Source organism: Ornithodoros turicata, chromosome 5, assembly GCF_037126465.1.
Source record: "Ornithodoros turicata isolate Travis chromosome 5, ASM3712646v1, whole genome shotgun sequence".
NCBI classification, from domain to species: Eukaryota; Metazoa; Arthropoda; class Arachnida; order Ixodida; family Argasidae; genus Ornithodoros; species Ornithodoros turicata.
The window spans coordinates 25,213,842-25,227,037 of record NC_088205.1 but is presented as its reverse complement, the minus strand read 5'-3'; the positions used below and the strand labels follow the sequence as shown (position 1 = coordinate 25,227,037).

Below are 13,196 nucleotides of genomic sequence, written 5' to 3'. Positions count from 1 at the left end.
GCAGGGCTCTAATTCGCATCTCCCGCCGCCGGTCTCTGCTGAATGCTGGCGTCATTTACGGTGCTGCCGCCGGTCCAAAATAGACTCGCATTAACAGGTGCTATGACAAGTACCATAAGCTAATCTCATTTAAATAGATATTGCATTCACTGTCTAACCAGTGATTTCGGCATACAGTTTCAATTTTGTTATCTTCTTCAGAGCGCTTTAGACGAGAGGAATAGCGCAGCAAAGTATCAATCCTGGCAACCACGAGTAATGAAAGGAAACATCATGGAAGCGTACAGTTGGTTTGGTTTGGCTTTGCATCGTATTCGTGTTATCGTTGTTACCGGTTAACTTTTCAAAGCGTAAGTATACTATTTGGTAATATGTTTTCGCTTGAGAAAAGTTGAAGAATGTTCCCGCGCTCACCTGAACCGTTTGGTGCGTATTACACTGATCACGGACACTTATATGCTGAAAGTTGACGTATACCTTGTTCCCCTGAATTACTTGCTACCTGTAACGGGTTCACCAAAATGAACCGAGCCATTTGCATTTAGTGGACACTATACATGCACGTTTCCACCTGATATAAACCACAATAAACTGCGTACACACACACACGACCTGTCGTGGCATTGTCCTCATTGAAATGTGATCCAAGGTCCAAATTCAACATGATTAGTGTTCTAGCACTCAGACCTTCCTTTGGTCATTAGCTGTGTTGCTTATGGCACACGATTTATTGCCTGTACCACACAACCCGCTCGAGAGACCTACATCAACGAAATCAAATGTGTGCAGCGCAATTCTTACCGTCATGGCGTTTTTATTCCGTCTTTCGATTTCCGTATTCGATTGTTTCATTGACGATATCGACAACAATATCGACACAGCCTAGATGACAGCGATCTTTACGACAACATGTTAGTGCGGATGATGCGACGCAGGCGGCTTTGGCGCTGTCACTTTAATAACCGAAGCACGCGTCGCGAAACACTGCCATCCCGTCATCCCGCCAGTGTTCTCACATCGTATGTCTTGTATGTATTGAGCACCATGTTGTCTTCCTGCTTTTAGGTCGCTCCATTGTCTTGGAGCAGCAATGGGCACATCTTCAGAAGATGTACTTCTAATGGTTGGCCATGTTCGCTTCAAGAAGAACAATGGAACCCTTTACCTCATGGCTGAACGCATTGCATGGATGTTGGAAGGAAAGGACACATTTCCAGTCAGCCACAAATATGCCGATGTTAAAAGTATGTTGGGCCACAATTATTCCTACACTCCTGTTTTGCATGCTGTATGAGTGATATAATCCTTGTAAAATTTATTGGAAGCAAATTCCCTCACTTTTATGCTTTTCTCTTCACTTTTGGACGAGGGCTTTCTGTTTGGACTAGTCTGTAGTCATACATATGAGGAGTGATCTAAAAGTATCTGGAAGGGATTTATGTTTTTAAAAAAAAAGTAAAATGTTTACAAATTGGAAACTTATATACGGTAGAAGTGTTTTTTTTTTTTCGCGTGGAATTATTTTTCGCGCATTCCTCCGAAATCGCGAATTTAAGTTCCCGCGAATAACTCTGGCACACGAGGGCGAAAATCGTGCGGTGCTCGACGCTATACCGTGACTACCTTGACCCTTTTTTACTTCATGCAGCGTAGGTAGTTTAAGGAAGCCGCAGAAGACGGTTTTATCCCATGAGGCAAGATGTAAAGAAACGAAAATTGATCACGCTTTTGTTACTCCTACGAACGCATTGCACTGTAGATCTATACCACGAAGCTGCAACATGCCTTTCCCCACCGTCTCAAAACCAGCTTGTATGATAGTACAACATCTCAACCGAACTGTTCAGTGCCCTGAGTGATAATGAATGAGAACTGCTAAAATGAATTGGCTGACCTGCACACGGCCAGTACTATGGCCTTCTGCGTGGTCCCTAAAGGCCATTGTACAGGGCTTTTCCTCCCATGTCTGTGAGGAGAAGAAAGGGATTAACCTAGAACGCCGCCATCCCCGTGAACAACCGGATGTCTTAGTACGTGCCGAAATATGCCCGAGTAGTGACCGCGGCACGATTGGCAAGCACTCCCGGTGAAAGCACTCCCGGAAACCTGTGTCGCGAATTTAAGTTCTTGCGAATCACTCCTCAAACCAGCTTTCTCGGAAAAAGCAAAAATATTTTCCATGTGAAAAAAAAACACTTCTACAGTAGTCTCCATCGAGGTAGTCAGGGGCGTCAGAAGTCCCTCGACACAGATGGGGGAGATGAAGTTCGAAGGATTAGTACTTTCTACATGCAGAAAAGATAAGTGTATCAAGGGGCACCATGCTGTGCACAGTGCAGAATGACTCGAGATATCCTGGAACAGCTTCACTTTACGACATTCAGTTAACTGGGTAAAGCCCCTTCCTTACGCGATTATCAGACATAGACTAATTTGGGTCTTTACCGTGTTTCATGTCAGAGGTGTACTGACGGTGTCAGTAAGTACCCTTCGTGTGATGTAAGGGATTCTTCTTACTTAGAAAAAAATGTTAGCTACAGTAATCAGACTTCATTAACAGCAACATCCAAATCCTGTAAAAATTTGTATAAGCGAAAATGCGAGACAGCCTGTCCGATCTCTTTGCATGAAAGTGTGGGGGCAACGGGCCCTTAAAACGTGAGGTCAAGGAGGCAAACACTCATGGCTAGGAGCTGGCCGGGCATTGCTGGCAGTAATGTGATGAAACGTGGTGAAAGCATGAGTGCAGTAATCAATCCTGGTGTGCAAGGAGCAAACCCTTGAAGTACGCAGTAATACATATTTTGGGTACGAAAAGGTAAAGTATAATACCATAGAAGGGACCATGAAGAGGTCCCAGAAAAATTGAGTTCTCGATGGGGAATAGCTCAGAAGGGGAGTTTTTTCTGAAATGTGTCCGATTTTTGCCATATTGCATTCAACACGGGCGCAGTTCACATGCAAAAACAAAAGCGTCGACCTGTCGCCTGATGTCGCTGGCATTATTTGCTCACTTTGAGGTTGCACCAATCCAGTCCAGCAGGGAAGGTTACCTGCTTGTGGCGGCGCATTTAGCTGCCGTAGTTAATATCTCCGTTATTCTAACCGATGCTTGGATCATACTCTGCTTGGCGAATGTATTGCCATCCAGGAATTCATTCATATGCTTACAGAGGTTTTGAGGATCTCTTCATTGTGCCTTTAATGGAGAGGCCAGGGGGCCATCCAAAAAATTTTTAGATTAAGACGTCTGATGAGAGTGTGTGTGTTATCTTACCGAGTAGCAGGAAAGGTTTTGATGTGTGCAATTTGTTTCCCAGAAAAAAAACTCACATAAACATAGCTCCACGCGTTCACCCTTAACTTGCGACTGCGGGTGTGACCAGGAGGAGAAGCATGATGCCACGTCAACGATGACGTTACACAGTGTCTGGTTCGCTGGACAATGGGTGTCAGTGCCCCGTTTCTTTGCTGCCATAAACCAGTTTAGCCTGTTCCCCCAGAGAATTGGGGATAGAAGGAACAGCGGAATCATGACCAAGCCTGGAGCAGTGCTCTTTAATAGGCCTGGACAGCTGAGTAGCAGGCAACATTTCTCTGAACCAATCAGCGAGCGCGGACCCTGTAGCGTTAGCGCAAAGTTACAGGCAGATCACAGGATGGTACTGCTCTTCACCACTGTTGCGTATGGTCGCTTTTTGCTAGAGCATCAGACCGAAATTTTTTCCAGTTTGGTTCGGGTCCAGGCATAATGGTTCAGTTCCGGTTCAGCTCCAGGAGGACACATATGTCAGATCTGAACCGGTTCAACATGCTCTAAACCAGTTCCTTGCACAAGGTATGCGCCCTAAAATAAATGGTAGGAAAGTTCCGAAAGCTTCCTTTCTCTTCACATGTCATAGCTAGCTGCAAAGCTGTGACAAGAATGCTTGTCCACAGGAAAACGAAACTATATAGAGTGCAGTTATCCAGTGTTGTCTCCATCGATGCTGTCATTCACCTATGCATTTCCGCTTGTATTGGAGACACGGGTTGCAAAAAATGTTGCATCAACTGGTCACTTTTGGAACAGGTTGGGGCATTTAAGGTAGGTAAGATGAAAAACAGTCAGTCCTGAACTCTCGATGCTTTGAAACCGGTTGTAGAACGGTAACCGAAATTTTCTCAATCAGTTCTGTTCCGGTTCAGCTCCAAGATGGTGGCAGCCTTTTTGGTTCAGTTCCGGTTTGGTTCCTGCAAAAATAACGGTTGATTCTGGTGTTTGGTTCCGGTTCGGTTTGATGCGCTGCTTTTTACGGCATACTTTAAATTCGGTCTTTGTGATAATTATGACTGTGGGGTGAATTACTTCTCATGGTGCATCTTACTGGCCTGCTTAACAGTTTTATAGAAAGAAAACAGTACTAAAAATGACTTCTGTGCTACTTGAAGGTACATTGATCAGCTTCTAGTTACATGAGCTAGAGAAAACGATTATTGAAGATAAATAGGGAAGACTAGAAATGTGACTTCACTCCAAAACTGCTTTATGTCAATGTCTTTAGTAGTGCTGGGATATAGGGCCACGTATTGAGGGCTGCACGTTGAAGACAGATCAGATATTCTGGTGCTGATCATGCACGGCAAGCTGTCCAGAGAGAGTTGTAGTGTCTTTCATGTAGGTCCGTGGGTGACGATTTTCTCCTGAGTTTGAACATAAAATTCACAAGTACGTCTTTGTCAGTGTCGAGTTAGACAAACTTGTGCAGCTGTGTTTTCAAAGGTTTAAGCTAAGCTTGTGCAGCTAGGTACTGCTACCTACATTACACATGTTTGCAGAATTTCATATGCATAGGGGGAAAGCATCTAATTTTGACTTCACCCTCCTTCACTAACTAATGAGAACACTAGATACAGTGATCACATGACATTACTTTGTGCATTCAGGTGCCAATGATATCCATAAACATATGTCGCAAAATGGCTAAAAGGTGAAGATCTGAGACATGTGTTTTCCTTTGTGATAGGACCACCTACAACACCTTCGCCTTGCTATGCCTTCTGGGCGTCCCATGTCTTCTCTGCAGTGTCTCCGATTTCCTTGTGGCCTATAACTAAATTTTTTAGGACTTGCTTGGTGTCTGAAATTTGAAATATGTGTGCTGTCTTTCTGCATAAAGATTTTTATTATCAGGGTTCTCAAAACTATAGAGTAACATTAAATTGTCTAAGAACTCGTTTTTTGTGCAACTTGGTCACCTTGAGCACGACTAAGCTGGTATTAGCTACCCACAGACAGCTTCACTTGAGCTTGAGCATGATCTTCTACTTCACCATCATAGCCCCTAAGCCATGGGTCCTGCTCTGAGGAACGGTTAACAAACTCCAGGCAACACAATGTCGATGATGGCCAATTGACTGTAATTTTTAAAGGTTAAAGTGGTTGCGACAGGTCATCCCAGGTTATCCCAGGTAAACGTAAATGACTGTTCCTTGTACCAATGTGAACTTGCATTTAAAGTTTCACAGCAAAGAGGGTACGTAACAGAAGCAGAGAAAATGGGCACCGCAAATCCCAAAACTCTATGTGTTCCCATGTTCCCAGAACCCATGTTCATGTAGCTCTATCGCCGCCGCCAGTGAAGCAGCACACGAGAAGTCACATGTTTACGGTTGCCAATGGGAATGGACGCAACTCTGAGCTATCTGACGTCTACGCTTTGCTCGGGAGTGTGTTCGAGGGCTTGTATCTCGCTAAGTAAGACACGTAGAAGAAGAATTCTTTTTCCTCAGTATTCTGGCGTGCAGTACAATACGTCCATGATGTAATGAAGCACATCTATGAAAGTCTCTGAACCCCTTTAGTACTCCAACCGTTTGGCATTTGTTGTTTGCAAGGGACATCTTGAATGCTAACTGTTGTTATTTTTTTACCCTTTCCACGTAACTTGATTAATCATTGATGATTTGGCATCTTGAGCATCACTTAGAGCGTTTTGCACTTACGCTGCACACCACGATGTTAGTGTATCAACAGTCGTACCGTACAACAAGGTGTGTGTTGTGTTTTTGCTTGACAGTGCAAAAGATATCGCCTGAAGGGAAACCCAAGGTCCAGCTTCAAGTTGTGCTCCATAATGGTGAAGCAACCACTTTCCACTTCGTCAATCCAATGGGTACAGATGCTCAGCTGGAAGACCGCAATGGTGTCAAAGAGTTGCTTCAGCAGCTTTTGCCCAAATTTAAAAGAACTCTCAATTCAGAGCTGGAAGAAAAGAACAGGTAGGTTTTCAAATTACACATATCTATGTATTACACTTACATGTAGCTTTCTATGTAGTCCGAGAGGAAGTACGCGTCTGTTCATGTGTTGATGTTTATGCAGTCAGATTTTGCTGTATTCAACTATCGGGAAATGTTGTTGTCAGTCAAACCGACCACACATGCACAGCAAACATTTGCATAATTAAAAATGCTTCTTTTCTTAGCCAAAAGGTGTTGTACCTTGTCTGTGTTTGCAACAGTAAAACAGGAGAGATGAATTTCACAGAAAGCAACTAGAAACTAGATAGTACATGAAACTACTATATATTTGAATTCACAGAATACTGCAGGAAGATCCACGGTTATTTGAGCTGTATCGAAACTTGGTCGTGACTAAAGTGACCACCCCGGAAGAATTCTGGGCAAATCATGCACCTGTAAGTCCCTGCTGTACTCTTGTTCACTTCTATCTTTGCTACTGTCCATAGCTAAGCTGTAGTCTTATCATGTTTGGAACTCTGGTGGCACACAAAGGTTGCAGAAGGCCTCGGCTCTCTCTGACATTCTGAGATTTTGAGTCAGCATAAGTGGTATACTTTGTTGTACTTTCTATGTTGCATGTGGACACAGATGCAGATTTTGAAACAAGGAAGATATCATTTTGGTAATGAATGCATGTTCAAACATCAATGGCAAAAGTCAATGTTTGTTTTCTCTGTGTCTCGAGATTCATTGTTCCGAATGCATTTTGGTTAGCCACCATTCAAGCAAGAACTCAACAGATGAGGGCATTGGTTTTGGCAATCCAGGATGTGATTGTGCGAGTCGGTGACAGTGATGATGAGATAAGACTATGTAGACAAAGGTGCTTCGTGTAAAGTCAGTGGAAGCATTGCAGTGTAGTACAAATACACAGAGAATGAAGCTTCCCACAACAATTTTAATGATTTATGAGCTTTTGTGCAGATTCTGCATTTCATCAGGTGACAAAAATTGAACATGCAGTGAAATACGTAGCAAACAACAAGGAGAGGGATAATGAGGCAGCGATGCAACTTTGGGGCAAGTGACACACAAGCAAAAATTGAAACCATCATGGACAAATGAGTAGGAGTTCATAGCACATAATAAGACCAGAAAAGTCATTGAGGGAAAATTGATTTTTACGGCAACAGCTGTTAGTGCCTCGTTTCCCGAAATCGCGGCGTAGGCGTCGTCCGCAGAAGGAAGGAGTGAGAGAAGGTGAAGGAGTCAGAGGAGGAAAGTGGTGAAGGGGACAGAAGGCACGCCGAGGGGAGAGGGAGAAAGTGGTGCTTGAGCGAAAAACACCCTTAGTGATTCTGCTTCAGACGCCATGGAGGTATCGGATCCTGTTGATGCACAAACTTTTCGGTGAGCACAAGATTGCGAACGGAAGCGCAGAGCTTGCGAAGGCCAGGCTTGTCGTGCAGCCGAGTCCGCAGACGAGAGTGCGACGTCAGGATCCCAACGTGTTTGCTGCCAGTCCACATGCCATTGTCCATACTGCTGCTGGTGGACTTCAGCATCGACACAAAGACTACCAACTTCATCACTTACCTGCAAGAAGCATTGATCTTGGAACTGGCCACCAGGACCGGTGCCATAACAAGCTCGAGAAAGACCTGCATTGATTTGGTCTTCCAAAACCAAGACCTTGTCAAAGATATCGACCACATCACCACTCACTTCACAGATCATAAGGCAGTACTCGTCACTCTAAGTAATTGTGCATGCATCAGCAATAAGAGCGTCAAAATTCACCCGCAACAGCTGTTCCTGAAATTGGCAACCATCCCGTGAATTTTTGTTTTTCTTCTAGGGATATCGGGTGGGGGGTGTAAATGAGGGTGTTGTTTCCAATGCAGCCCCCAATAGACGGATTATCTCCGATGAATAGAAGGATTACCCATTGTGTAGGGTACACCACTAGAGGGCGCTACGAGCGACGCCTCACCACTAGGGGCCGCTGCTGTCGCATTCCGCGGATGACGTCATTGCTCCTTTGGGGAGCATGGTGAGAGATAGTGGGAGGCATTGGATGGCGATGCGAAATAGAGCGCACCCTTGTGCAAGGCTGTGGTGGCGCTGCGGGCGACAGGACAGACGCTCTCGGCGGCGGCTCTCCACGGCGTTGTCATGGTCTCGTGACCGCGATACCCGGCGTCGGCGGCAAAAGGGTTTTGGGTCCAGCGTTGTGTACGAGTCTTTGAGCGAGTTTATATTAATCTCACTCCGTTTATTGTTCAACTGATGGTTGTTGTTTGAGAGCTCAATTGCTATGCTGTGAGATTGGGGTGTAAGGCACGCATACGACAATATAAATAAATAAATATAAACAAAAGGACGTGCACGATAAATTACGCCACATTATTAAGGCTTCCCGTGTTGCTACACTTTGCATTATAAAGGCGCTTTCGCGAACCAGTCCGTTCACAAACAGCCGTGTGCATCCCGTCGTGTATATATTAGACTTGGATACTTTCCTTTTAATTGACTAATAACGCTTTTGCGACTCGAGCGCGTATATTAGCAGGCTCCAGACTCGCGCAATATTATTTTGGTGATGGTGCATATGTTCAGACAAGAGCGGGGGAAAGTTGTTCCCCCCTATTTGCTTTATGTATTTATTCACTTCAGTATATCATTCTCACATACTAGTTTAAATTTAATTAGCGATTAGTAATACTGCAGTATATGCAATTTAGCACACTACAGTGCTGTAAGATATATTGTAAGCACCTTGGCTGCAGAATCACTGGGTGGATATCTGTAAAATTTTAGTGCCTTCTTTTCTGTGGTGGTCACTGTCACTAATAAGGATTCAGTTAAGTGTTGTGGCAATTCCAATGTAAACAGTCATCTGCTATATTGCAAAGTGAGTGATTATGGTCAAACAAGTCTCAATAAACATGATACCTTCTACAATACCATCTGTGATTCCTAAATGTCAGTATGACAAGGTATGAAGAAATGTTAACGTAGTCCATGCTATCCAAACCAAGTTCTTCCACATCCCCCCCCTCATCTACACACACTCAGAAAACAAAAACAGAAAAAGCGGGTCTTGGATTTGCCTCTGGTAACATAATTTAACTACACAAATTCAGATACGTTCACTCAAACACATTTGCAAGGAAAGCATGACGATTATTGCAAATGTCAGTAGGTCATGTACATCTTGGTATTTTTGAAATTTCTCAAACATTTCCATAGCTTTTATATTCAACATGCTGGACATCCAGTGTGCAACACCTGATATCGAATCAAAATCTGAGCCAGTATTGGGTCATGAACACACCGGTGTAACATGAGCAACAAAAAGGCAGACCACATGTCAACAAGTTGCAAACCGCTGTTCCATCTTGCACATTTGTCATGCTCATCTAGGTATTTTCGAAATTTCTCAAACATTTCCACATCTTTCATATTGAACATGCTGGACATCTAGTGTGCAACACCTGATATCGAATCAAAATCTGAGCCAGTATGGGGTCATGAACACACCGGTGTATCCTGAGCAACAATAAGGTAGACGGCATGTCAACAAGTTGCAAACCGCTGTTCCATCTTGCACATTTGTCATGCACATCTAGGTATTTTTGATATTTTTTAAACGTTTCCACATCTTTCATATTCAACGTGCTGCACATGTTAGTGTGGAACCCCTGATACCGAATCAAAATCTGAGCCAGTATGGGGTCATGAACACACCGGTGTATCCTGAGCAACAGTAAGGCAGACCACATGTGTTTGAAATTTCTCAAACATTTCCATATCTTTTATATTAAACGTGCTGGACATCTAGATACCTAGACGTGCTGGATGTCACTAGATGTCCAGCACGTTGAATATAAAAGTGGAAATGTTTGAGAAATTTCAACAATACCTAGATGAGCATGACAAATGTGCAAGATGGAACAGCGGTTTGCAACTTGTTGACATGTGGTCTGCCTTTTTGTTGCTCATGTTACACCGGTGTGTTCATGACCCAATACTGGCTCAGATTTTGATTCGATATCAGGTGTTGCACACTAGGTGTCCAGCATGTTGAATATAAAAGACATGGAAATGTTTGAGAAATTTCGAAAATACCTAGATGAGCATGACAAATGTGCAAGATGGAACAGCGGTTTGCAACTTGTTGACATGTGGTCTGCCTTTTTGTTGCTCATGTTACACTGGTGTGTTCATGACCCAATACTGGCTCAGATTTTGATTCGATATCAGGTGTTGCACACTAGGTGTCCAGCATGTTGAATATAAAAGACATGGAAATGTTTGAGAAATTTCGAAAATACCAAGATGTACATGACCTACTGACATGACCGTTGCAACTGCAATAATCTTCATGCTTTCCTTATTGCAAATGTGTTTGACTGCTCATATCTGCATTTGTGTAGTTAAATTATGTTACCAGAGGCAAACCCAAGACCCGTTTTTTTTTTGTTTTTGTTTTCTGGGTGTTTGTAGATGGGGGGTATGTGGAAGAACTTGCTTTGAATAGCATGCACTACGTTAACATTTCTTCATACCTTGTCATACTGACATTTAGGAATCACAGATGGTATTGTAGAAGGTATCATGTTTATTTTGACTTGTTTGACCATAATCACTCACTTTGCAATATAGCAGATGACTGTTTACATTGGAATTGCCATAACACTTAACTGAATCCCTATTAGTGACAGTGACCACCACAGAAAAGAAGGCACTAAAATTTTACAGATATCCACCCAGTGATTCTGCAGCCAAGGTGCTTATCTTACAGCACTGTAGTGTGCTAAATTGCATATTGCCACGAATCATCATCGCGAAACTTCCAGGACAGGCACGAAACGGTACATCTCATCCCGGCGCATGCTGAAAAAGAAGCAAGAAGCTTCCAGACACATCGCCTGCTCTTCTGGCAAACGCACCGTGCTCTTTCTAGACTTTTCGGCGCGACGCTTAAATGCTTGTGCGCTCCAGGCTGGAGCACTCATTCTTTGGACTCAGTTGTGTTCAGAGAGCTATCACTCTTGTGTTTTGCTACCAAGTAGTCTAATAAACCGTTCGCTGTTTATTCGACGACTCGCCGACCCATTTCGCTTCGTGACAATATACTGCAGTATTACTAATCGCTAATTAAATTTAAACTAGTATGTGAGAATGATATACTGAAGTGAATAAATACATAAAGCAAATAGGGGGGAACAACTTTCCTCCGCTCTTGTCTGAACATATGCACCATCACCACAATAATATTGCGCGAGTCTGGAGCCTGCTAATATACGCGCTCGAGTCGCAAAAGCGTTATTAGTCAATTAAAAGGAAAGTATCCAAGTCTAATATATACACGACGGGATGTACACGGCTGTTTGTGAACGGACTGGTTCGCGAAAGCGCCTTTATAATGCAAAGTGTAGCAACACGGGAAGCCTTAATAATGTGGCGTAATTTATCGTGCACGTCCTTTTGTTTATATTTATTTATTTATATTGTCGTATGCGTGCCTTACACCCCAATCTCACAGCATAGCAATTGAGCTCTCAAACAACAACCATCAGTTGAACAATAAACGGAGTGAGATTAATATAAACTCGCTCAAAGACTCGTACACAACGCTGGACCCAAAACCCTTTTGCCGCCGACGCCGGGTATCGCGGTCACGAGACCATGACAACGCCGTGGAGAGCCGCCGCCGAGAGCGTCTGTCCTGTCGCCCGCAGCGCCACCACAGCCTTGCACAAGGGTGCGCTCTATTTCGCATCGCCATCCAATGCCTCCCACTATCTCTCACCATGCTCCCCAAAGGAGCAATGACGTCATCCGCGGAATGCGACAGCAGCGACCCCTAGTGGTGAGGCGTCGCTCGTAGCGCCCTCTAGTGGTGTACCCTACATAATGGGTAATCCTTCTATTCATCGGAGATAATCCGTCTATTGGGGGCTGCATTGGAAACAACACCCGTAAATGATCCCAACAGCTCGATACAGGAAAGAAGATAGGAAGGCCATGAGGGGCTAATCAGTGGAATTGGGCAATTAAGGGCTCACAATTTTTACGTTTGTAGTCATTTTGTGAAACCAGATTTAAAATTATGACTGTTATATTATTATCATCCATCCAATGCACCTTGTATGTAACTCATATGTATTGCACAGTGTTGACAGCAGGACTGGCGCTGGGGTTGGTGGGGTCAGCCGGGGATGGAGCTGCCGGGCCCGACCTCTTGAGGGGCCCGCCTGACCCAAGGCCTGGCGGTTGCCAACACCAGGAGATGTGTGGAGGGGGGCCCTGGCAGGACTCATCCCTGGGGCCCATAATTTCTCTGGTCGGCCCTGGTTGGAAGTGCATTGCATATGTGTTGACAGTGTTGCTTAATGTCAATCCATGGATACAGTTAACTTGTTAGCATGTCAGCCGTGCTAAGGAGGAGTTTTTTTGTTCTTTATAGTTTACAGCATCTGCAATGAGCTCTGCTACTCCTCAATTCAATAACTCAGTCATGTTTGTTCCTGCTTTATTTCTGACTTTCGCAGAAAAAAGCCAGCCAAACAGCTTCGACATCAGGTTCACAAAATGTCGGAGTGTCTGCTGCATTTCTAGTAGACGTCAAGCCACAAACAGACGGATCCAACGGTCTAAAGTATAATATCACCGCCGACATCATTGACTCCATTTTCCGCACTTATCCAGCGGGTAGGATTTACATCTATGTTTAGCAGTACTGTCTCAGTCTAATGTGAAGGATTTGAAGGAAACATTTATCACAATGATATTCTTTAATTTTCAGTCAAAAAGAAGCACCTGGAAAATGTACCTCACAAGATGTCGGAAAGTGAATTTTGGACACGTTTCTTCCAATCACATTATTTCCACAGAGACCGCCTCCACACGGGCACCAAAGATCTCTTTACGGACTGCGCTAAAAACGATGAACTAGGTATGTC

The 13,196-nt window shown here is 43.9% G+C and overlaps 1 protein-coding gene across 1 annotated transcript in view; it reads left to right on the top strand.

The window, feature by feature from the left end:
* Positions 1–246: 246 nt before the first annotated feature.
* Positions 247–13,196, top strand: part of LOC135394235 (general transcription factor IIH subunit 1-like) — a 34,159-nt gene continuing 21,209 nt past the window's right edge. The window contains exons 1-6 of the mRNA XM_064624873.1: positions 247–350; positions 1,066–1,244; positions 6,060–6,261; positions 6,584–6,680; positions 12,786–12,945; positions 13,040–13,189. Coding sequence (XP_064480943.1) covers positions 1,091–1,244; positions 6,060–6,261; positions 6,584–6,680; positions 12,786–12,945; positions 13,040–13,189 — 763 coding nt within the window. The 5' untranslated portion in view covers positions 247–350; positions 1,066–1,090. The remainder of the gene's footprint in view (positions 351–1,065; positions 1,245–6,059; positions 6,262–6,583; positions 6,681–12,785; positions 12,946–13,039; positions 13,190–13,196) is intronic.